This window comes from Ailuropoda melanoleuca, chromosome 13, assembly GCF_002007445.2.
Source record: "Ailuropoda melanoleuca isolate Jingjing chromosome 13, ASM200744v2, whole genome shotgun sequence".
NCBI lineage: Eukaryota > Metazoa > Chordata > Mammalia > Carnivora > Ursidae > Ailuropoda > Ailuropoda melanoleuca.
In genome coordinates this window covers 58,795,603-58,819,681 of record NC_048230.1, presented here as the reverse complement: position 1 = coordinate 58,819,681, position 24,079 = coordinate 58,795,603, and the positions used below count along the sequence as shown (strand labels likewise).

The window sequence follows — 24,079 nt, the reverse complement described above, 5'->3', positions numbered from 1 at the left end:
ACTGCTGTTCAACACACACACACACACACACGCCTATGCACACACACACCCCCCCCACAACACGTTTCCACGTCTGTAACTGGAACAAAAGTCTCACCCAAACCTTCTTACTCCGGGCAATACATGCTGCTATTGTCTATTCGATTTTATTGTTTAGCTCTAGCTGTTGTTCCCTGAATGGGCTCCAGGACTCCCACCCTTGACCCAGGGGTTTGGGGCCCCAACAGAATTTGACTCAGCCAGGGAGGCGGTTCAGGGGAACAGACTCGGGACTCACATGGCCCTGGGGTTCAAGTCCCAGCTTCAGTGCCCACAGGCTGTGTGGCCTGAGCAGGGTCTTCAGTCTTCCCCTTTCTTCACCTGTACAGTGGGGACAGTGACGTCACCGGCCTTGAAGCACTGTTGGGACTGAGTGAGGTCATGCATAGGACTGCGCAGGGCCTGGTATGAAGGGAGCTCCTCCGCGGATGCTAGTTGCTGTCATTACGATGAGTGCCAGCGTGGACCCTGGAGCCAGGCCACCTGATTTCTGATCACAGATCTGCCCCTTCTGACCCCTGTGGCCTTGGGTGAGTTAGTTTAGTTCTCTGTGCCTCCAGCTCTTCAGCTGTAATATGGAGATATGAGCAAAACCCTCCGCGTGGCGTGATTGTGAGGATTAATCATTTCTAATCCAGGTAACAGACTTAGAAGAGAGCTTGGCATGTAACAGGCACTGGGTAAATGACGGACGTCGTCATCATCTTCTCATTTAATCCACACACATCCTCGTGAGATCAGTTTTTCCCCATTTCACAGGAGGGAACGCCGAGGTCCAGAGACTCTAGGCAAGCTGCCCAAAGTCTCATTGCAACTGTGACAGAGTTAGAATTGCAAGTTGGTGTTCTGAGCCTCCAGCTCCAGGGCTAGAGAGGCTCAGAGCTCTGGACATCTTGGAGCATTTCTCAGGAGGCACAGGGGCACCCCAGCCATGTACCCCAGGACATAAGACCTGCCCTGCACACAAGGGAGTGCGAAGCGGCAGGCTGGTGCAATCAGTAGACATGTTATCTAGTATTTGCCTGGGCTTCACCGTGAGGACATTGAGTGGCATTGTTAAAGATGACAGAGCACAGTCCCCAGTGGACTGTCATTTGTAAAATAAGCCTCTCGAAAATCTCTCTCCCAGCTTAATTCCATTCCCTGTTCATCACCTCTTGCATTATTATCTCCCACTGACCATCGCATGCTGTGTGCCCAGAGATACGCTTGAATCCAGAGCTCAGGTCCCTTCTGTCTTCCTGCTCCACACCCTAGCTGGAGCCTAGGAGATGGGCCAAGATGTGCCTTCCCCTAAGTGCTGGGGCCAGCCCCACCTGAACCCCATGGACCAAAACTAGGGCGGGAGAGGAAGGACATCATGGTGATGTCATCAGAAGAAGGGAAATGGACATTGGATAATCAAAACCAACTGGTGTCTGTCGTTCTTGGGTTCTTGGGAAGGGGGCAGCTCTTTATTCAGGAGTGGAAATGGTACCAGCTTGGGAGTCAGGAAATCTGGTTCAGGTCCCAGCTGTGCTGCTCTCTATTATGTGACCTTACTCAAGCATGTTCTTTCTGTCCCTTTGGCCTCAGTGTCCCCATCCCTGCAAGGGGTAAAGGAGAGTGTTCTGCTCTGATGTTTCAAGACGCTATAAACTCTTTAATGTCCTTCAATTAGTACCTGGAGATAGAAGTCACCCAGAAAGGGTTTTCAAGAAGGAAAGTGTGCATATGTGCCTCGGATGAGCTTTTGTGGTCAAGAAAGTCCCTGGCACAGTTCTCTGAGTTTCTTCCCACCCAGGTCAGTGTCTAAAGTCACAGCTTCTGTGGATCATCACTCTGACAGCTAAAGCCCTTCCAACTTTTCTTTTCCGTCTAGGCATCACCACATCAGCCCCTCGGAGTGTGTCTCAGCTCTTCGCAAGGTGAGCACCCTGGCCCGCCTCCTCCTGCCTCTCTCCCTTTCTCCCCCTTCCAGGGCAGAGGCTCTGGGGCCAGAGTCCCCGAGGGGAATCCCAGAGCCAGCACTTCCCAGCTGAGCTACCTCACAAGCCTCAGTCTCCCCATCCTTAAAAGGGGCCCATTAAGACGCTTGCCCCATGAAATGAGCTAGAACATGTCAAAAGGGCTGAGAATGAAGCCTGGAGCAGAGTGTTGAGTGTTGGCTGTTTTCTCCCTTCTTCTCTTTGTTCTTTTGGTTAGTCTTTCCTTCTCTTTCCCTCCCCTTCCTCTCCTTTCCTGGACAGATTCTTTCTCAGTTCTTCCCACCCTTCCTTCACCCCCACCTCCTTCCCTCTGTTCTTCCCTTTCTTTCCTCTCCCTTCTTTACCTTGTCTCCCTCTTCGCTCCCTGTCCTGCTCTCTCTGCCTCCCTCTTGCCTCCCCCCCCGCAATCCTCCTCTTTTCTGGCGCCAGCACCCACTCAACACTCCTTCAGGCCACATCCCACATGGGACCCCGAGTCCCAGAGATGGGTGGGATATGGCCCCTCCCCTCAGGGGAACTGCCCACTGAGGGGAGGGACAGGCCAGTAAAGCAGAGACCCCCTCACGTGGGCGGGCAGCATCAATGCTCCACCAGCAGTGCTTAAGGGGCAGAGGGAGCTCCCTGAAGGCCACGGCTCACTGAGAGCCCTCGGGGAGCTGCCAGTCTGCACCCTGCAGCATGGGAAGCCCTGTGTTGGGCCCGGCCGGGTGGCCAAGGTGCCCTTGGTCTAGAGGGTCAGCTCGTCTAACGCGGACGTGCGCCTCCCTTGACAACACCGGAGAAACTGTTTAGAAGGAGCTCACTGTCTCAGCCTTCCTTTCCCTGCACGTATTCTGGGGGTTGTTAATAGCAGCACAGGCTTGTCAGACCTACCTAAACTTTTCTTCAAGGCCTTGGAGTTCTGCTCCTCTTTCTCTGGGTTCTCACTGTAGCCCCACCTAGTTTAATCTGCAAGCGGGAAGGGGCTTCTGAGCGGAAGCCGGAGTTGATCACCAGGAATTGCCACCTTCTAGTTCCAAGGACTGGTGTAAATTGGGAGCAGGTTCAGATAAGGTTCTGTGCTCAGCACTAAGTCCCGACCCTCAGGACTCATCGTCGGGCACTGCCCCGAGCGGGAACACCGAATGAAACCCTCCAGGACTGGGTGTGGCATCTCCGAGTCAGATGAGTTTGTCACATACTTTGGAACAAGTTTCCCCAACCCTCTCTCACAGTAGTGGTCCAAAGGAAAGAAGGGCAGGAGAACATTTTTTGTAATTCCGTAAAGTTTTGAACGCATCTCACACCTGCCATGGGGCTTCTTAGGGAGGAGGAATTCCAGAAATGAACGGGTTTTAGCTAAAGAGATGTAGCCAGCATGGAACCCGATCCGGAGTTGGGGTTCTCATTACCTTNTGGCGGGCTCTCCGGTTAGAGCCGCTAGAGACGGGATGTTGGGGGCAGATGGCCCTGGTGTCCAGGTGTGGGAGCTCACGGGGGAGGGTGACACAGTGGAATGGTGAAGGGCACAGCCTCTGCAACAGCTGTGTGCATTTAGTATGTTCCTTAGTTTCTCTCAGCCTCCATTTTCTTATCTGTAAAATGGGAATAGGATTAGTAACTACCTCCAGGAGTTGTCATTGTTGTTATGAGGTTTAAATGAGCCAGTACACAGAAAGGAATTAGGACAGTGCCTGGCACATAATANTGCCCCCAGGTCTCCTGAGATGAAAAGTTCAATATGATACCAGTCCAAAATGATAAAAGCCTGTGTTTTTCAAAAGTCTCACAGCCTGCAAAAGGCAAATCTTTTACTGAATACCCGTCTCTCACTTGCAGTCTTCTGGGGGTGGGGGGTTGCTGGGGCGAGAATGGGAAAGGATTGTAGGTTTGCACAGCAGGAGAGGGAGACCTGCCCATGTGGGGAAGGTGGGTTACTCAACAATTCAGAACAGAGGAAGTTGGAGTGAGGCAAACATGCAAATCATGGCACGGAGATTGGGGCAGAAAAACGCTTCAAATTTACAGAACACCAAGTCAATCCAAGCCCATAGGAATGTTTCCATAAGATGCGATTTTTATGAATATTTGCATATTTATTTAAGAAAACATATTCAAAATGTTTAATTCAGTAACGTGTGTGTTACTAAATGCACTGAGATCGTGGGCTTTTACCAATAATGACATTGTGGCTGCTTCAGAATGAGGCAGTTCATTCTCTAGTCCTGGGGGAGGGGGAGGACAGGGTGCTGGAGGTCGTGCCTGGGGCAGCAAATCCCAACTAGGGAAAGTAGCATTGAGTGAGCACCTACTGTGTGCCAGGGGCTTTCCTGGGCATTAGAGTGTGGCTATTCTTGACACATAGTAAGAAATGTATTTTTACACTGCTGTTCAACACACACACACACACACGCCTATGCACACACACCTCCCCCCCACAACACGTTTCCACGTCTGTAACTGGAACAAAAGTCTCACCCAAACCTTCTTACTCCGGGCAATACATGCTGCTATTGTCTATTCGATTTTATTGTTTAGCTCTAGCTGTTGTTCCCTGAATGGGCTCCAGGACTCCCACCCTTGACCCAGGGGTTTGGGGCCCCAACAGAATTTGACTCAGCCAGGGAGGCGGTTCAGGGGAACAGACTCGGGACTCACATGGCCCTGGGGTTCAAGTCCCAGCTTCAGTGCCCACAGGCTGTGTGGCCTGAGCAGGGTCTTCAGTCTTCCCCTTTCTTCACCTGTACAGTGGGGACAGTGATGTCACCGGCCTTGAAGCACTGTTGGGACTGAGTGAGGTCATGCATAGGACTGCGCAGGGCCTGGTATGAAGGGAGCTCCTCCGCGGATGCTAGTTGCTGTCATTACGATGAGTGCCAGCGTGGACCCTGGAGCCAGGCCACCTGATTTCTGATCACAGATCTGCCCCTTCTGACCCCTGTGGCCTTGGGTGAGTTAGTTTAGTTCTCTGTGCCTCCAGCTCTTCAGCTGTAATATGGAGATATGAGCAAAACCCTCCGCGTGGCGTGATTGTGAGGATTAATCATTTCTAATCCAGGTAACAGACTTAGAAGAGAGCTTGGCATGTAACAGGCACTGGGTAAATGACGGACGTCGTCATCATCTTCTCATTTAATCCACACGCATCCTCGTGAGATCAGTTTTTCCCCATTTCACAGGAGGGAACGCCGAGGTCCAGAGATTCTAGGCAAGCTGCCCAAAGTCTCATTGCAACTGTGACAGAGTTAGAATTGCAAGTTGGTGTTCTGAGCCTCCAGCTCCAGGGCTAGAGAGGCTCAGAGCTCTGGACATCTTGGAGCATTTCTCAGGAGGCACAGGGGCACCCCAGCCATGTACCCCAGGACATAAGACCTGCCCTGCACACAAGGGAGTGCGAAGCGGCAGGCTGGTGCAATCAGTAGACATGTTATCTAGTATTTGCCTGGGCTTCACCGTGAGGACATTGAGTGGCATTGTTAAAGATGACAGAGCACAGTCCCCAGTGGACTGTCATTTGTAAAATAAGCCTCTCGAAAATCTCTCTCCCAGCTTAATTCCATTCCCTGTTCATCACCTCTTGCATTATTATCTCCCACTGACCATCGCATGCTGTGTGCCCAGAGATACGCTTGAATCCAGAGCTCAGGTCCCTTCTGTCTTCCTGCTCCACACCCTAGCTGGAGCCTAGGAGATGGGCCAAGATGTGCCTTCCCCTAAGTGCTGGGGCCAGCCCCACCTGAACCCCATGGACCAAAACTAGGGCGGGAGAGGAAGGACATCATGGTGATGTCATCAGAAGAAGGGAAATGGACATTGGATAATCAAAACCAACTGGTGTCTGTCGTTCTTGGGTTCTTGGGAAGGGGGCAGCTCTTTATTCAGGAGTGGAAATGGTACCAGCTTGGGAGTCAGGAAATCTGGTTCAGGTCCCAGCTGTGCTGCTCTCTATTATGTGACCTTACTCAAGCATGTTCTTTCTGTCCCTTTGGCCTCAGTGTCCCCATCCCTGCAAGGGGTAAAGGAGAGTGTTCTGCTCTGATGTTTCAAGACGCTATAAACTCTTTAATGTCCTTCAATTAGTACCTGGAGATAGAAGTCACCCAGAAAGGGTTTTCAAGAAGGAAAGTGTGCATATGTGCCTCGGATGAGCTTTTGTGGTCAAGAAAGTCCCTGGCACAGTTCTCTGAGTTTCTTCCCACCCAGGTCAGTGTCTAAAGTCACAGCTTCTGTGGATCATCACTCTGACAGCTAAAGCCCTTCCAACTTTTCTTTTCCGTCTAGGCATCACCACATCAGCCCCTCGGAGTGTGTCTCAGCTCTTCGCAAGGTGAGCACCCTGGCCCGCCTCCTCCTGCCTCTCTCCCTTTCTCCCCCTTCCAGGGCAGAGGCTCTGGGGCCAGAGTCCCCGAGGGGAATCCCAGAGCCAGCACTTCCCAGCTGAGCTACCTCACAAGCCTCAGTCTCCCCATCCTTAAAAGGGGCCCATTAAGACGCTTGCCCCATGAAATGAGCTAGAACATGTCAAAAGGGCTGAGAATGAAGCCTGGAGCAGAGTGTTGAGTGTTGGCTGTTTTCTCCCTTCTTCTCTTTGTTCTTTTGGTTAGTCTTTCCTTCTCTTTCCCTCCCCTTCCTCTCCTTTCCTGGACAGATTCTTTCTCAGTTCTTCCCACCCTTCCTTCACCCCCACCTCCTTCCCTCTGTTCTTCCCTTTCTTTCCTCTCCCTTCTTTACCTTGTCTCCCTCTTCGCTCCCTGTCCTGCTCTCTCTGCCTCCCTCTTGCCCCCCCCCCGCAATCCTCCTCTTTTCTGGCGCCAGCACCCACTCAACACTCCTTCAGGCCACATCCCACATGGGACCCCGAGTCCCAGAGATGGGTGGGATATGGCCCCTCCCCTCAGGGGAACTGCCCACTGAGGGGAGGGACAGGCCAGTAAAGCAGAGACCCCCTCACGTGGGCGGGCAGCATCAATGCTCCACCAGCAGTGCTTAAGGGGCAGAGGGAGCTCCCTGAAGGCCACGGCTCACTGAGAGCCCTCGGGGAGCTGCCAGTCTGCACCCTGCAGCATGGGAAGCCCTGTGTTGGGCCCGGCCGGGTGGCCAAGGTGCCCTTGGTCTAGAGGGTCAGCTCGTCTAACGCGGACGTGCGCCTCCCTTGACAACACCGGAGAAACTGTTTAGAAGGAGCTCACTGTCTCAGCCTTCCTTTCCCTGCACGTATTCTGGGGGTTGTTAATAGCAGCACAGGCTTGTCAGACCTACCTAAACTTTTCTTCAAGGCCTTGGAGTTCTGCTCCTCTTTCTCTGGGTTCTCACTGTAGCCCCACCTAGTTTAATCTGCAAGCGGGAAGGGGCTTCTGAGCGGAAGCCGGAGTTGATCACCAGGAATTGCCACCTTCTAGTTCCAAGGACTGGTGTAAATTGGGAGCAGGTTCAGATAAGGTTCTGTGCTCAGCACTAAGTCCCGACCCTCAGGACTCATCGTCGGGCACTGCCCCGAGCGGGAACACCGAATGAAACCCTCCAGGACTGGGTGTGGCATCTCCGAGTCAGATGAGTTTGTCACATACTTTGGAACAAGTTTCCCCAACCCTCTCTCACAGTAGTGGTCCAAAGGAAAGAAGGGCAGGAGAACATTTTTTGTAATTCCGTAAAGTTTTGAACGCATCTCACACCTGCCATGGGGCTTCTTAGGGAGGAGGAATTCCAGAAATGAACGGGTTTTAGCTAAAGAGATGTAGCCAGCATGGAACCCGATCCGGAGTTGGGGTTCTCATTACCTTCTGGCGGGCTCTCCGGTTAGAGCCGCTAGAGACGGGATGTTGGGGGCAGATGGCCCTGGTGTCCAGGTGTGGGAGCTCACGGGGGAGGGTGACACAGTGGAATGGTGAAGGGCACAGCCTCTGCAACAGCTGTGTGCATTTAGTATGTTCCTTAGTTTCTCTCAGCCTCCATTTTCTTATCTGTAAAATGGGAATAGGATTAGTAACTACCTCCAGGAGTTGTCATTGTTGTTATGAGGTTTAAATGAGCCAATACACAGAAAGGAATTAGGACAGTGCCTGGCACATAATAGGCACAAGAATTTTTAGCTGTTTTTATCACTAAAGGAGGTGGACCCTGTAGGGGCTGTTGCAGACGGAGTGTGAGATAGACAAGGGGCCGCTACTCAGATAAAGTCATACAGGAGTGCAGACCTAGGCTTGCTAAAGCTTCTGCTTTGTAGAGGTGTGTGTGTGAGTGTGTGTGTGTGTGTGTGTGTGTGTGTGTGTGTGTATGGTGAGAGATAGAGAAGAGGGGGAGAGAGAAACCTTATGGTTTGAAAATAATATTGATGAATTCAAATTAAAAAATCAATAACTGCACTAGCCAAAGAAATTCTATCTATGTATCCATGGACTGTGTATGGCTCCTGGGCCACCATCTTGTCCCCTTCCTGCTAGAGCAACCCACCTTGACTTTACTTCTTGCCGCCTTTGGGGCTGGGTCAGTCTCCATGCTCTAAGTGAGAAGCAGCACAGTTACAAGTGTGGACTCTGGAGTCAGAGTCCTGAATTTAAATCCTAGATTCCCCCACTTTCTAGCTGTGACTTCAGGTCTCTGACCTTTGGTTTCCTCTTCTCGAAAATGGGAGCTACAAGAACCCCTACCCCAGAGAGTTGATGTGAGCCTCCAGTGAGATACACTGCATGTATCAGGCCCATGGGATACAATTCGAGCCTGTGGTAAGAACACACAGTGACTGGAAGCACTCGTTATATTACAGATGTCTTAGTAAGTGGCCCTTTAAATCCTAGGCCTTCATGGAACCTGTCATTCACCATGGAGAGCAGAATCCATTTGTGTTCTTGGGTTGCATGTAACAGAATATAGGCTCCAGCTGATGTCAGCCCAAAATCTGGAGTAGCTTCCAGTGTAAGTGAAAGCAGAATAATTAGACCTTGAGAAAGACCAAGGAAAGGACAGCTTCTGGGATCCAAGCAATAGTAAGGAATGAAAACACAGGGTCTTCAGAGTGTAGCTGCTGGAGTGAACCCTTCAGCCCAAGATTTAAATTCCCAGGACAGAATCTGATTGGAAACTCTTCCATCACAAGTCCACGCCTTGGCCAAGAGCAGGGCACCAATTGGGAAGGTGTCTAAGATAGGGTGGGTAAGATAGGATGGATAGGCTGGAGTCATCAGCACAGACCCAGTGACGTCACACAACATGTGTGAAACAAAGACTTGTTTCTTACTCACTGGAAGTTCAGTGTGGACTAAATAAAACTCCCCAGGGCAGCTGTCCTCTACATGCTGAAGCAGGATCCGGGAGATAGTCCATGCTATAGCTCTGCCACTTCAATCTTGACAGTTGCTGCCGAAAGAGGAGAGAGGGCAGGAGGGTCTCAGCGGATGGTTTTATTGGCCAGAACTGGGAGAGGCTTATACATTCTATAGGGCAGAATTGGGTCACATGGTGGAATCTGACTGCAAGGCAGACAAGAAATAAAATCTTCCTGGTGCCAGGGAGAGGAAAATGAAGTGGGATTTGATAAACATGTAAGTTGTCTCTGCCCTGGAAAGAGTAAATACCCAAAGGAAAATAAGGGGGAAGAGATACTGGGCTAGGATTGAAGATTGAATTTTCTCTCTTTCCATGCAGACCTTGCCCACACGTCCTGCCCAGCCAGACCGCCCCGGCCATGGCAGCCTACGGCCAGACACAGTACAGTGCGGGGATCCAGCAAGCTGCCCCCTACACCACCTACCCGCCTCCAGCACAAGCCTATGGAATCCCTTCTTACAGTGAGTACCACACCAAGCCCTGGGGTCCCCAACATCATGATCTTTCTTCTGCCCTGTTGCCTCAGTTAAATGCAAAATGGTCAATGCAGCCAGCCTAATTTTGGATTGGAAATGGAGGGAAAGGACAGACACATTTAAATATGGCTCTAGTTCAACAAATGGTATCAAGGCCTCTTTTGATTGCAAGACTAAGAAACTTAAGCCAAGCTGACTTAGGAAAAACGGAAATTTAATGACTCAGCACATACCGAGCAATCTAGAGACACAACTAACATCAAGTATGGCTGGATCCAGGTGCTCAAATGCTGTCAGGAGTACCACACCCCACTCCAGGTTCGGATGTTTTCCTTTGAGTTGGCACCAGTCCCACACAAGTTCTTCCCATGTGGCAGCAAAGATGGTGCCCATCACTCCGGGTTGGTATCCATTCAGCGCAACACACCCAGTGGAAGGAGAGCGCCTCTTTCCCAGTAGTCCCACCAGAATCTCTAGCGGCCCTCGTTGGCCCAGATTGGGTCACGTGACAATCCTTCAGTCTAGGCAAGAAGGTGAAAGTGTGAGAAATAAGGAGGCTGAAGCATGTGGATTATATCTGAGGGAGAGATGGTTCTCTCAAAGGAAAAGTGATGGATGCCAGGACAACAAAAACAACAGACCTACAGACTTTGACTGTGAGAACCTTCCTGCTAAGAACTGGAGAGTCAGTGAACCTGGCCCACCATCCACGGCTCACCTGCCCCTGTCTGTATTGGTCAGGGTTCTCCAGAGAAGAAGAACCAATGGGATGAAGATATCCCTATCTCTACATCTATATCTAGAGAGAGAGAGGTATCATAGGAATTGGCTTACCCAATTATGGATGCTGAGAAGTTACAAGATCTGCAGTCAGCAAGCTAGAGACCCAGAAAAGCCAATGGTGTCATTCCAGTTCAAGTCCAAAGACCTGAGAACAAGAGGGCTGATGGTGTCAGTTCTGGTCTAAAAGCAGGCAGGCCCAAGACTCAAGAAGGTCTGACTTTTCAGCTCCAGTCTGAAGGCAGGAAAAGACTGATGTCCCAGCTCAAGCACTCAGGCAGAAGGAGTCCCTCTTACTCAGCCTTTTTGTTCTATTCATGTCTTCAGTTGATGAGATGAGACCCACTCACATTGGGGAGGGCAATCTGCTTTATTCAGTCTACAGATTCAAATGTTAATCTCCTTCAGAGACGTTCTCACACAAATACACCCAGAATAATGTTTGACCAAATGTCTGGGCACCTTGGGGCCCAGTGAGGGTGACATAAAATTAACTATCACACTGCCTATGGCTGTTAGTCATGCTAATCCTTCCCATCGTAACTGATGTATCAACCAAAAGCTCTTTTGGTAGCAAATGAGAAAAATCCAGTGTTAATTAGCTTAAGGAAATAGGCTGTTTATTGCAAACATAGCTGAACAATCTTAGGGTACTAGCTTCAGGCAGAGCTAAATCCAGGTACTCAAGTAATAATATGAAGCATCAGTCTCTCTGCTTCCCTTTGGAAGGTTAAGTTTCATTCTCAGGCCTTCCCACTGGGGTACCAAAGACAGCCTCAGCAGTTCGAAGTTGTAACTCTACCCAAAAGAGAGCTTCTCTCCTCTGGGACTTCTTGCACCACCCCGGGGATTCTTCTGACTGGACTCCCAGAGCCATTACTGACCCAGACACTGGGGCAGAGAAGATAGAATGCTCTGGATGGCCACATTTGGGCCACATGTCCACCCATGGAACCAGGAGTTAGGGCAAGCTCACACAAGAAAGAGAATTGATCTGAATGTAAGGAAGGGGTGGTTCCCAAAGGAGGAGGGGGCAGGTAGAAACCACAGATGTCTAGTGGACAGAGTGTAGGATTGGTAGGCAGGACACTAGCTTCCAGGCCCAGTTGCCTCTGATCTCCCCAGGCAGTTTCCTCAACTGTTACATTAATGTTTCATGTCATTTTCCCAACCAGATGGTATGGCTTGAGTGCAGAGACCCACTCTTGTATTTTTTTCCTCCCTTTTCTCTCTCTCTAACTCTGCTATGTTCGGTGTATTCATTTATCATTCCTTCATTCCTTCATGACATTGGGTCATGTGCTAGGCACACAGAGGTCAACAAAGCAGAGTAGGCTCTCTGTGGAGTTTATAATCTGGAACAGAGGCTGAAAAGTGAAAGCCAGTGAATAATGTGGGTAGCTCTCTTAACCTATAAACTACACTTGACATTTTAAAAATTAGTTGCTAATTTTAAAATGTGAAATGCTAACATAAAAAAATTACATTTCTAATGTCTTTAAAAAGAGAGACAATCAGGTTCACAGTTTTTGTGTTGGGAATAGGTGGCTCTGAGTAGGGCTGACCCTATTAGCCTAAATTCATCATGGTCCCCACCCAGCCCACATGACGCATTTGAATTATCTGCCGCTCCCCGAAAGACATTTGAGTTTGCAACCCCCAGCCTAAAGGGAGAAAAAAAAATTAAAGGTTTAAAAATCTTCATGTGTTTCAAACTATGATGCATAATATAAGGAAGAGAAGTAGGTCATGGGAAAGAACAGAAGAAGGAAGACTTCATCTAGGATCCAGTGCCGGGAGGCCTTTTAGAGGAGAAGTTGATTCAGCTAAGAACTGAGACAGCATCCAGGCAGGGGGACCGCCCGTGGGAAGGCCCCTGAGATGGGCGGAATTTGGCGAGTCCAAGAAGCCCAGTAGCTGAAGCACAGTGGGGGATGAGGTTGGAGAGGTGGGCAGAGCCCTCGAGGCCTGGGAGGGATTTGGGATTTCATTCCAAGTGAAACGGGAACTCATTGGTGGGTTTATAAGCAGAGGGCTATATTCTACAGTCTGGGTTTTTTCAAGATCATTTTGGACACTGTGGGGCACCTGGATCAGAGGGAAGGAAAGGGAAGCAGGCAGGCCAGTGGGAGACTGAGCAAGCAGGTGGATGGGGTGATGATGGAGGACTCAGGCAGAACAGCGCACAGACTGAGGGAGACAGATGCAGGAGCAATTCTAGAGGTAGGAGTGATGTGTCCTGGGGGAGCAACAGGCCAGGCGTTGGTAATAGTCACCAGCATGGAGTTGCTGCCACCCTCAATCCCTTAGTACTCTGTGTCCTTACCAAAGAGGGTAAATAAATCACCCAGGGTTGCCCAGCTGGTCAGTGGCATTAAACCAAGGCAGCCTGGCCCTGGAGTCCAAGCTCTTAACCACTGAGCTCCGCAGCCCAAGCCTACATCCCCTAAATGCTGGGGGATTACCAATGACAGACCTCTGCCAACAGGTGTGGGAACCGTTTCCAACTTTCTGTCCCTCCTGTGCTGGAAGACTCGTGATATAATCACCCTAAGTTACCCCACCTGCCTGACAGCCAGGGAAAATGAAGCCATATTATCTTTCGGTGTAAAAGAGAAAAGTAGCCCTGTTCCCAGACAAAGCATGGCAGGTGGTAAGAGCACACGTCCTGAGCTCACACACCACTTCTGCCACTTGCTNCCCTATCTCTACATCTATATCTAGAGAGAGAGAGGTATCATAGGAATTGGCTTACCCAATTATGGATGCTGAGAAGTTACAAGATCTGCAGTCAGCAAGCTAGAGACCCAGAAAAGCCAATGGTGTCATTCCAGTTCAAGTCCAAAGACCTGAGAACAAGAGGGCTGATGGTGTCAGTTCTGGTCTAAAAGCAGGCAGGCCCAAGACTCAAGAAGGTCTGACTTTTCAGCTCCAGTCTGAAGGCAGGAAAAGACTGATGTCCCAGCTCAAGCACTCAGGCAGAAGGAGTCCCTCTTACTCAGCCTTTTTGTTCTATTCATGTCTTCAGTTGATGAGATGAGACCCACTCACATTGGGGAGGGCAATCTGCTTTATTCAGTCTACAGATTCAAATGTTAATCTCCTTCAGAGACGTTCTCACACAAATACACCCAGAATAATGTTTGACCAAATGTCTGGGCACCTTGGGGCCCAGTGAGGGTGACATAAAATTAACTATCACACTGCCTATGGCTGTTAGTCATGCTAATCCTTCCCATCGTAACTGATGTATCAACCAAAAGCTCTTTTGGTAGCAAATGAGAAAAATCCAGTGTTAATTAGCTTAAGGAAATAGGCTGTTTATTGCAAACATAGCTGAACAATCTTAGGGTACTAGCTTCAGGCAGAGCTAAATCCAGGTACTCAAGTAATAATATGAAGCATCAGTCTCTCTGCTTCCCTTTGGAAGGTTAAGTTTCATTCTCAGGCCTTCCCACTGGGGTACCAAAGACAGCCTCAGCAGTTCGAAGTTGTAACTCTACCCAAAAGAGAGCTTCTCTCCTCTGGGACTTCTTGCACCACCCCGGGGATTCTTCTGACTGGACTCCCAGAGCCATTACTGACCCAGACACTGGGGCAGAGAAGATAGAATGCTCTGGATGGCCACATTTGGGCCACATGTCCACCCATGGAACCAGGAGTTAGGGCAAGCTCACACAAGAAAGAGAATTGATCTGAATGTAAGGAAGGGGTGGTTCCCAAAGGAGGAGGGGGCAGGTAGAAACCACAGATGTCTAGTGGACAGAGTGTAGGATTGGTAGGCAGGACACTAGCTTCCAGGCCCAGTTGCCTCTGATCTCCCCAGGCAGTTTCCTCAACTGTTACATTAATGTTTCATGTCATTTTCCCAACCAGATGGTATGGCTTGAGTGCAGAGACCCACTCTTGTATTTTTTTCCTCCCTTTTCTCTCTCTCTAACTCTGCTATGTTCGGTGTATTCATTTATCATTCCTTCATTCCTTCATGACATTGGGTCATGTGCTAGGCACACAGAGGTCAACAAAGCAGAGTAGGCTCTCTGTGGAGTTTATAATCTGGAACAGAGGCTGAAAAGTGAAAGCCAGTGAATAATGTGGGTAGCTCTCTTAACCTATAAACTACACTTGACATTTTAAAAATTAGTTGCTAATTTTAAAATGTGAAATGCTAACATAAAAAAATTACATTTCTAATGTCTTTAAAAAGAGAGACAATCAGGTTCACAGTTTTTGTGTTGGGAATAGGTGGCTCTGAGTAGGGCTGACCCTATTAGCCTAAATTCATCATGGTCCCCACCCAGCCCACATGACGCATTTGAATTATCTGCCGCTCCCCGAAAGACATTTGAGTTTGCAACCCCCAGCCTAAAGGGAGAAAAAAAAATTTAAGATTTAAAAATCTTCATGTGTTTCAAACTATGATGCATAATATAAGGAAGAGAAGTAGGTCATGGGAAAGAACAGAAGAAGGAAGACTTCATCTAGGATCCAGTGCCGGGAGGCCTTTTAGAGGAGAAGTTGATTCAGCTAAGAACTGAGACAGCATCCAGGCAGGGGGACCGCCCGTGGGAAGGCCCCTGAGATGGGCGGAATTTGGCGAGTCCAAGAAGCCCAGTAGCTGAAGCACAGTGGGGGATGAGGTTGGAGAGGTGGGCAGAGCCCTCGAGGCCTGGGAGGGATTTGGGATTTTATTCCAAGTGAAACGGGAACTCATTGGTGGGTTTATAAGCAGAGGGCTATATTCTACAGTCTGGGTTTTTTCAAGATCATTTTGGACACTGTGGGGCACCTGGATCAGAGGGAAGGAAAGGGAAGCAGGCAGGCCAGTGGGAGACTGAGCAAGCAGGTGGATGGGGTGATGATGGAGGACTCAGGCAGAACAGCGCACAGACTGAGGGAGACAGATGCAGGAGCAATTCTAGAGGTAGGAGTGATGTGTCCTGGGGGAGCAACAGGCCAGGCGTTGGTAATAGTCACCAGCATGGAGTTGCTGCCACCCTCAATCCCTTAGTACTCTGTGTCCTTACCAAAGAGGGTAAATAAATCACCCAGGGTTGCCCAGCTGGTCAGTGGCATTAAACCAAGGCAGCCTGGCCCTGGAGTCCAAGCTCTTAACCACTGAGCTCCGCAGCCCAAGCCTACATCCCCTAAATGCTGGGGGATTACCAATGACAGACCTCTGCCAACAGGTGTGGGAACCGTTTCCAACTTTCTGTCCCTCCTGTGCTGGAAGACTCGTGATATAATCACCCTAAGTTACCCCACCTGCCTGACAGCCAGGGAAAATGAAGCCATATTATCTTTCGGTGTAAAAGAGAAAAGTAGCCCTGTTCCCAGACAAAGCATGGCAGGTGGTAAGAGCACACGTCCTGAGCTCACACACCACTTCTGCCACTTGCTGGTCCTAACACACGGGGTGAGCCACCTCTGTTTCCTCATTCATACAGTGGGAGTGATACCACATCTGGCCTTTTCATGGTTCTTGTGAAGATTAAATGAGACTATCTATACCAGAGGTCGGCTACAATCTTCTGTAAAGGTCTCAGAGGTTATTTCTGGCTTTGTGGCCCATACAGCCTCGGTCACAGCTATTCAACTCTACCACCGTAGTGTGAAAGCAGTCAGACAATATGTAAATAAATGAGTATGTCTGTGTTCCAATAAAACTTTATTTACACAAACAGGAAGTGAGTCAAATTTAGTCCACGCACCATAATTTGTCAGCCCTTGATCTTATGATCTATATGAAGGGCTTAGCTCACAGGGCCAGCCCAAGGGAAACGCTCAGGCAGTGCGATAGGGGCCAGGCTGCCACACACACCTGGAATGTTCATGTCACTGAATAAATGACAGGTAAGATGAAAAGCCGTTTTCCTTCACATGTGCTTATGCCTGAGCAAGCAGTGTTTGCTCATTGTCTGGACAAACCTTGTTGGATCTTGTTAGGAAACTTTTCTCATTGCTGCTTGGCAAATAGCATTATTTACTTTTGTTGAAACAGCTTCAAGGAAATAACACATTTGAGCAAACTAGAGAGAAGGAGGTTATGGGGATTGAATATGTTTTTCCTCAGTTTATTATGCAACATTTAAGATATCTGTAAAAGCATAAAGACTGACCAACCAACTTAAGAAGTAAAAAAACAAAAGGTTATTTTCCTTTCTACTCAGAGAACCCCACACTCCTGGATTTGATGTTTCATCATTCCTTTGCATTTCTTTATGTAGAATAGAGGTCAGCAATTTTTTTCTGTGAAGAGCCTGACAGTAAAACTTTTTAGCTTTGCAGGCCATACACTATCACAACCACTCAGCTGTTTCACTGTAGTTCAGAAGCAGCCATAGTACGTCAATGAGTAGATGTGTCTCTTTCAATAAAACTTTATTTACAAAAACAGGCAGCAGGTCACATTTGGCCATAGACTTATGTAGAGTATTATTTTGCATGTTTTACAACTTTATGTACATTGTTTCTTTTTAGTGTCCATTCTTTTTGACAGAAAGAGTGAGCTGCAAGCCTGCCCGGGGTGGGGGTGGGGGGTAAGAGGGGCAGAGGGAAAAGGAGAGAGAAACCTAAGCAGGCTCCATGCCCAGCGCAGAGCCTGACATGGGGCTCAATCCCACGACCCTGAGATCATGACCTGACCTGAAATCAGGAGTGGGACGCTCAACCAACTGAGCCACCCAGGTGCCCCTAGTATCCATTCTTTTGACACTTGCTTTTTTCACCCAGCCTATGTCCATGAAATTTATCCCTGTTCATGCATGCCAGTATAGTTCATTCATTTTCATGGCTGTACAATATTCCATTATTTGTACCACAACTCGTTTATCTATTATACCCAAAACTTAATCACTTAAAACAACACTCTGATATATTATTTCTGGTGCTTATTTGGGTTGACTGGGTAGGCTTTCTGCTGGTCTCCCCTGGTCTCTGTCATGCGGCTGTATTTGGCTGGCAGGTCAGCTGGCATGGCCGAGCCTCGCTCTCAACCTGGCCTTTAAACCTGTGCTGGCTCACAGCATGCTGGTCTCGGGTTTCCAGAAGAGCAGAGGTAGAAGCTTCAAAGCCGCTTTGACGCCTTGTCTCCAAAACTCCCATCACCCAGCCGCTTCTACCAGTCAAAACGAGTCACAAGATCAGTGAAGATTCTAGAAGTGTGAAAATAGACGCTACCTCTTGACAAGAAGAGCTGCAAAATATTGTAATTGTGTTTTCCAGTCTACCCGAGTACACCTGAATTTCTTAACAAAGAAGCAGGACTCTGCCCAAACAAGAAGTGAATCTGTTGGCACCTGATGGTGGGTGACATTGGAAACTCAGGAACCAGGAGAAAACTCAGTACTCTAAGCATACAATAGACTTCCCCATGTCTGTCTTACAGAATGCTTTGACATCTTCATGTGCTGCTCAGGAGGCAATGGTGGGCTGCTTCTAAAATGCAAGGGTGGGCTTTTCTTTCAGAAAATTTCTGGGGGTAGAGAGCACGGACTCTTCTTCTTTCCCTTGCTCCCCAATGGTTTGGAAGCATTGTCTTCATTCACAAGACTGAATGGGTTAAAAGGAAGGAACCACAGTTACAAAACTGGCCCCAGAACTAGAAATGTCCTTAAAGAGATGTAAATAGTATCGAGATAAGCAGAGCTTATTACATTTTCAATAAAAATACAATCTGTGGGCTACTGATGACAGATCAGGCCCCCTCTCTCAATACAGTCCCTTCTCCAGCCTGTTGCTCATAGGGGAAGCATGTCAGACTTTGGGTGCCTGTGCTTTGGGGAAGCATGTCAGACTTTGGCTGGAGCAGGGCGCACATTTTTAACTGTGGCCTTTGGAGAAACAGGTTCTCCATGCAATAAGAGTGGAAAGTGTGTTAAGTGGCAGCATCTTTACAGAGGAAGGATGATTCATTTGACACATTACCCCAGATCCTGCTGGACATTAACCATACATAGTACTACCCTGTAGAGTAGGGGGTTGAAAATTCGCCACCCTCAGAGCCAGGCAGGAAGCAAGAAGCTGACTGCATGTACAAAATACAAGCCCCTCTAGACCTGCCTTTCCTTCCCTACTTTTGACAATGTCCTAGGATGTAAAAAAAAAAAAAAAAAAGGAAAGAAAAGAAAAGTACAACTGCATGAAAATAGCACCTTAAAACCAGCATTAATGCCTCAGAGACAGTGCAGTATTTGTGGTGACCTGGGGAACCTACCCCAATGGTCTGTTGTCCCATAGGAATGCAGGTGTGGTGTTGCTAGACCGTCTCGTTGCCCAGTTGAGGCCATAAGTTCAGATTTTTTGGTGAAATCTCCTGATTTTTAAACAAAAGCAACTCATTTCAGATTTTCCTTAAAAATATGCAGGCCAAGCAAAATACATCTGTAGGCTAACTTTGCCTGACAAGCTACAAGTTTGCAGCTCCTGGTTTAGAAGCTGATAAAATTGTGTGCCGTCTTGACTCAGTATCTCTTCTATAGGTGACAAGGAAGCATCCTAATCATTTGTCCCTGGTGTTTCTTTTTCCTCCAAGGCATCAAGACAGAAGACAGCTTGAACCATTCCCCCAGCCAGAGTGGATTCCTCAGCTACGGCTCCAGCTTCAGCACCCCACCCACTGGACAGAGCCCGTACACCTACCAGATGCACGGTCAGTGTGGCGCTGCAGCCCCTTCCTGTCCACCTCTAAGGCACTGCCTAAGTTAGGTGTCCAGTCATTCATTCATTTACTGGCCAGATTTCTTGAGCACCTACTATGTGCCAGAATCTATCTCAAGGAGTTAGACCAGCGGACAGAACAGAATAGATATGAGACCTGCCCTCATGGCAAGTGCATGGCAGGAGGGAGAGAGTGACAATAAACAAGGAAATGAATAAACCAGCTGATTTTGGAAGAGGTTGAGTGCCATGAAACAAATAAACATGGTGTTTGAGTAGAGAGTGATGGGCCGTTGAAGGGTCAGATATGGTGGGATGCGTAATTGTGAAGGGATCCATCAGGGAAGACGCTGAAGAGATGACATTGGACAGAGACCCAAGGGGTGAGGTGGAGCCAGCCCTGTGCAGACCTGGAGGAAGAGCATTACAGGCAGAGGGAACACCCCGTGCAAAAGCTGTATGCAGGGGAAATGTCTTGATATGTTTGCGGCACAGAACGGAGACCTGTGAGACTGGAGCAGGGTCAGAGGATGTGGGACGAGAGAGACTTAGGGAGAGGGCAGAGCCAAATCATGCAGGGTCCGGAGGGCTGTGGGTAGGAGCTGGCTTTGATTTAAGTGTGATAGAAAAGGCAAGTCCATCATAGACTCCGAGAAATGCCAGGTGGGAGAGTTTGAGGCCGGCAGGTAAAGAAGCTCTCATTCCAGGCAGGAGGTTCAGCCCTCTGCGTCACCCTAGGGTGGCCTTAGGGAAGAAAACTCCAGTGTGTAGTTACTCCCACCTCCCATCCCCTAAGCAACTGGTTTACTGGATTCTTCTGTCCCCACCTCTACTCTTTGACCAGCCCCTTGGGAGCATGTTGGGACTGATGCATGGAGTAGAGGGCTGGTGACAGTAATTTGGGGGATCCTCCTCCTGGTATTTTTTTCCCTTCATGCAAGTTGGTAAAAATGACCATTAAGGATCTGAAAAGTAATATGCAAGAATGAAGGAGTAATGACAAGGCCATGGGCTAATGAGTGATTGTACTTTTCTTTAAAAAAAAAAAGCTATTCTCAAGCCTGATACTTTATCTTTTTAAACTTTTTATTGAGGAATTAAGGAAACAGTAAAGATGGCTGTCAAGGGCAGCCTTTCAGGGAAAAACATTGCGAAGGGACAGCAAATAATCTTAGGAGCATGTGTAGAGAAAGGGGCTGATGAGCACTGATGCCCAGCCCTTGTAGTAGCCTCCACATAAAGGCCCGCATCAGAGTCTGTTGGCAGCACCATCAGCTGACATTGACCATACACTTACCCCTGCCACATGGTGCTGTGGGGATCATCTTGTACAATCTTCATGGCAAAGTGTTGGTGCTGGTTTAGATTTTACTGCACCTGCAATGAAACCGACTGTGTTGCGCTTCTTAGGGGTCTGGCGGAATCCTGTCCCCCAGCCTCACCCAAAGGCCATGCACGCTCTTCTCTGCTTCTGCTGTCACCTCTGGTTCCCCACAGTGGCCTTTCTAAGCCCCACTGAAGGTTACAGCTGCTGGGACCCATCTTCACGTGGGAAGTGAATTGTGGCACCAATCCTGATAATAAATACTTGTGAAGACACTGAACTTGAACTTGCATTTGGATCACTCTCAGGCTGGTGTTTACTAGCTCTGCAAATAGAGATAGGACTTAGTGCCTCAGGACTTCTAAGGCTGTGGAGGTTGAAGAGCAAACACGTCCCCCCTCCCGCATTCTGACATCCACACCCCACCTTGCAGGATAAGTAGTGCGTTCAGTCATGTAGGAGTGGCTGTCCATCCATCATTCTTTCACTCTGTGTTATTGCGTACAAGTTCTGTGCCTGGCACCGTTTTAGGCCCCGGGGGGCACAGCCATCAACCATGACAGTCCCTTATGGAGAGAGACAGACAATAATCAATGAACAAATAAGCAGACTATTACGGATTTTGATAGAGCTTGTGAAGGACAAAGATGGGCAGTGCGACAGGCAGGGATGAGGGGAGTGGTGATTGGTATCACCCAGGTGGTTAGGGTGACTGCGTGACGGAAAGGAGCCAGCCACATGAGCAGCTGGAGGCTCTCCCAAAGGAGAATCATGAATCTGGGGGCAGGGAGTAGGGGGGATGAGATTGGAAAGCGAAGTGGGAACCCCCCCTTCCACAGACCAGGACATATAGAATATGTTGTTTCTTCTCCGGTCCTTACAGGAGCCCCATGCGGAGGGCACCATCACCTCTGCTTTACACATGATGAAAGCGAGGCTCAGAAAGGGGAAGTGACTTACCCAAGATCACACAGCCCATAAGTGTTCAGAGCTGGGATTCAGACTTGGGTTTCTAGAATTCTAGAGCCTGTGCTGTTTCCTCCAAGTGCTTTTTCCTGGACTCCTTCAGGACTCTGTATAGCATCCTAAGCTGTTTAAACACCATACACTATTCCCCTTAATCCTCCCGGTAGCCCTATGACATAGTTTCTATCATTATCCCCAACTTACAGATGGGAAGCTGAGGCACAGATTGGTAGAGTAACATGCCTAAGGTCACACGGCCGTGGCAGTGGAATTAGAAGCTAGGCAGTTGCACTCCGGAGCCCAGGCATGCAACCCCCACACCATCCTGCCCTACTCCACCCCCCGAACCATCTAGAAGATGATTCTTCATGGATGCGCCCTGGCCTACAACCTTCCTCCCCACCTCAATCCCCACCAGCCCTTTACAAATCGAAAAACGTCTCCTGCTCCGTTCTCACCCGACCATGGGAATAATCCAGGTTATTTTCTTATCGTCCTTGTGGCCCAAATGCCAGAAGGGCTGTGGCAGCAGCTGGACTCTGTCCCAATTAGCTGCCTTCAGTCTAATGCTAATGGCCATAAACTGCTCTTGAGACAGCCCAGGCATTTTGCAAGCCTGACATATTCCTCCTTAAGTATTTTTTTCAAACACAAACACACAGAACGCTCACACACCACGCTCACACACCATGCCCATGTGCTTCCTATTAACTTTTTTTTCAAGTTGTTCCAGAGGAGAAATAAACTCTCAAACTACGCCATGTGTGTTTCAGAATGGAAGATGTCAGCTGAGCTTAGTTTTTCAGATGAGGAAGGGAATGAAGAGGGGACCTGAAAACACGAATAGAGTGAAATTTCAGGTCCATGTTTAGAAGCTGGGATGAGTCTTTTTCCTCTCTAGGACTTAAAATCATAATTTCATAGAAGCAAAAAGCACCCAAGTGGGACCACCCCATCATTTCACAGATGAGTGAACTGAGGCACTGCCACGGAGTGGCTTGTGTAAGGTCACAGAGCAAGCGTTAGGTAAGCCGGGATGCCTCCCTCTAGGTCTTCTATCTACTCACATAAACGTCCGCAAACTCCCATGGGGTCATCACCCCTCAAGGCCCTGGTTTGAGGTCTGTATCTGTTTGGATAACACTGCCCTACACCAAATGTACAATAAACGTAAAAGAGAAGAGTTCACAGCACTCGTTCAGCCTTTGGTTGGTTGGTTGTTTATTTTCTTTTTGTAGGTTCACCCAACGGTTTTTATAACTGAAATGTATTTCTTATCGGTTTGATTTTTGTTGTTGTTTATTTTCGCTGCTCCTGAAACACTGCTATTCACAGAAATGTCCCCAAAGATTAAAAAGAAAAGAAGAAAATATCTTGAAAGTGTATTGTAAGAACTTGCAGGAGCCATGGAGGTTTTGAGAGCCCAGACCTGGGCTGCAGGCAGACTTCCCTGTGTCCCACATGCTCCATGAACTTAGGGGAGGCACTTGACTTCCCTGTGCCTGCTCCCTTACCCGTGAACTGGCATCCTAGCAAGAGAGATGACCTCACGGGGCTCTCAGGAGATCTAAATGGAATGATTCCTGGGCACATCAGAGGAGGTTCGTAAAGGCTGGGTACTCTTTTTATTATTCCTATTTTTTTTTAATAACATAGGTGTTAAAAACAGTAACCCTGAAGTCAGGCAGAGTGAACTTCCCAGTTCTGCAGTGTACCAGCTTGTGACATTGAGCCCATTACTTCTCAGTATCTCAGGCTCTTCCTCTAGAAGGTAGAATACTGATAGTACGTACATGTGGAATACAACAATAATAAAATGAGTTAATTAATGTATGTGAAGTATTTAGAGCAGCGCCTGGCATGAACTAAGGGCTCTGCAAATGTTAGTTGTTATTACAGTTGACCTTTGAACAGCAAGAGTTTGAACTGCACTGGCCACTTACATACAAAATTTCTTCGATAGATACAGGACAATCCTATAAATGTATTTTCTGCTCCTCATGATTTTCTTAATATTTTCTTTTCTTAGCTTACTTTATTGTAAGAATACAGTATGTAATGCATATAACATGCAAAATATGTGTTAATTGACTGTTTAGGTTATTGGTAACGCAATGTAGACTATGAGTAGTTCTCTTTTTATCATTTTATTTTTTTCCCATCATAGTAAGTGTCCTCTGTAGTAGTTAAGTTCTTGGGGGGTCAAAAGTTATACAGGGGATTTTAACTGCACGGGTTGTTGGCATCCCGATTCCCCATGTGTTCAAGAGACAACTGCACTGCTACCCTAATTTCCGGTCCGACGGTCTGTATTCTTCCCAAGTTCACCTGTATTTCCTGAACTCTCAGTTTTACTAAATAGTCCTGGTAAGAGAAAAGAGGAATACAAATTTGAGACTGTTGAGTCTTCCACAACAGCATATAAACTTCCCCTTCTGGTGAAATCTGCATTATAGAGAGACTTTAAAATAGTAAGAGGGCACTGCAGTGGGAATTCCTGTTGTATTTACCAAAGGCCAGGGAGTTCCGTTAAGGCCGTTAATACCTAATACCGAGGCTCAGAACCC

At 48.3% G+C, this 24,079-nt stretch overlaps 1 protein-coding gene across 1 annotated transcript in view; it reads left to right on the top strand.

Moving 5' to 3' along the window:
• EYA2 (EYA transcriptional coactivator and phosphatase 2) overlaps positions 1-24,079 on the top strand; it is a 211,271-nt gene that overhangs the window by 18,351 nt on the left and 168,841 nt on the right. The window contains exons 3-5 of the mRNA XM_034641397.1: positions 1,901-1,946; positions 9,627-9,769; positions 19,098-19,214. Coding sequence (XP_034497288.1) covers positions 1,901-1,946; positions 9,627-9,769; positions 19,098-19,214 — 306 coding nt within the window. The remainder of the gene's footprint in view (positions 1-1,900; positions 1,947-9,626; positions 9,770-19,097; positions 19,215-24,079) is intronic.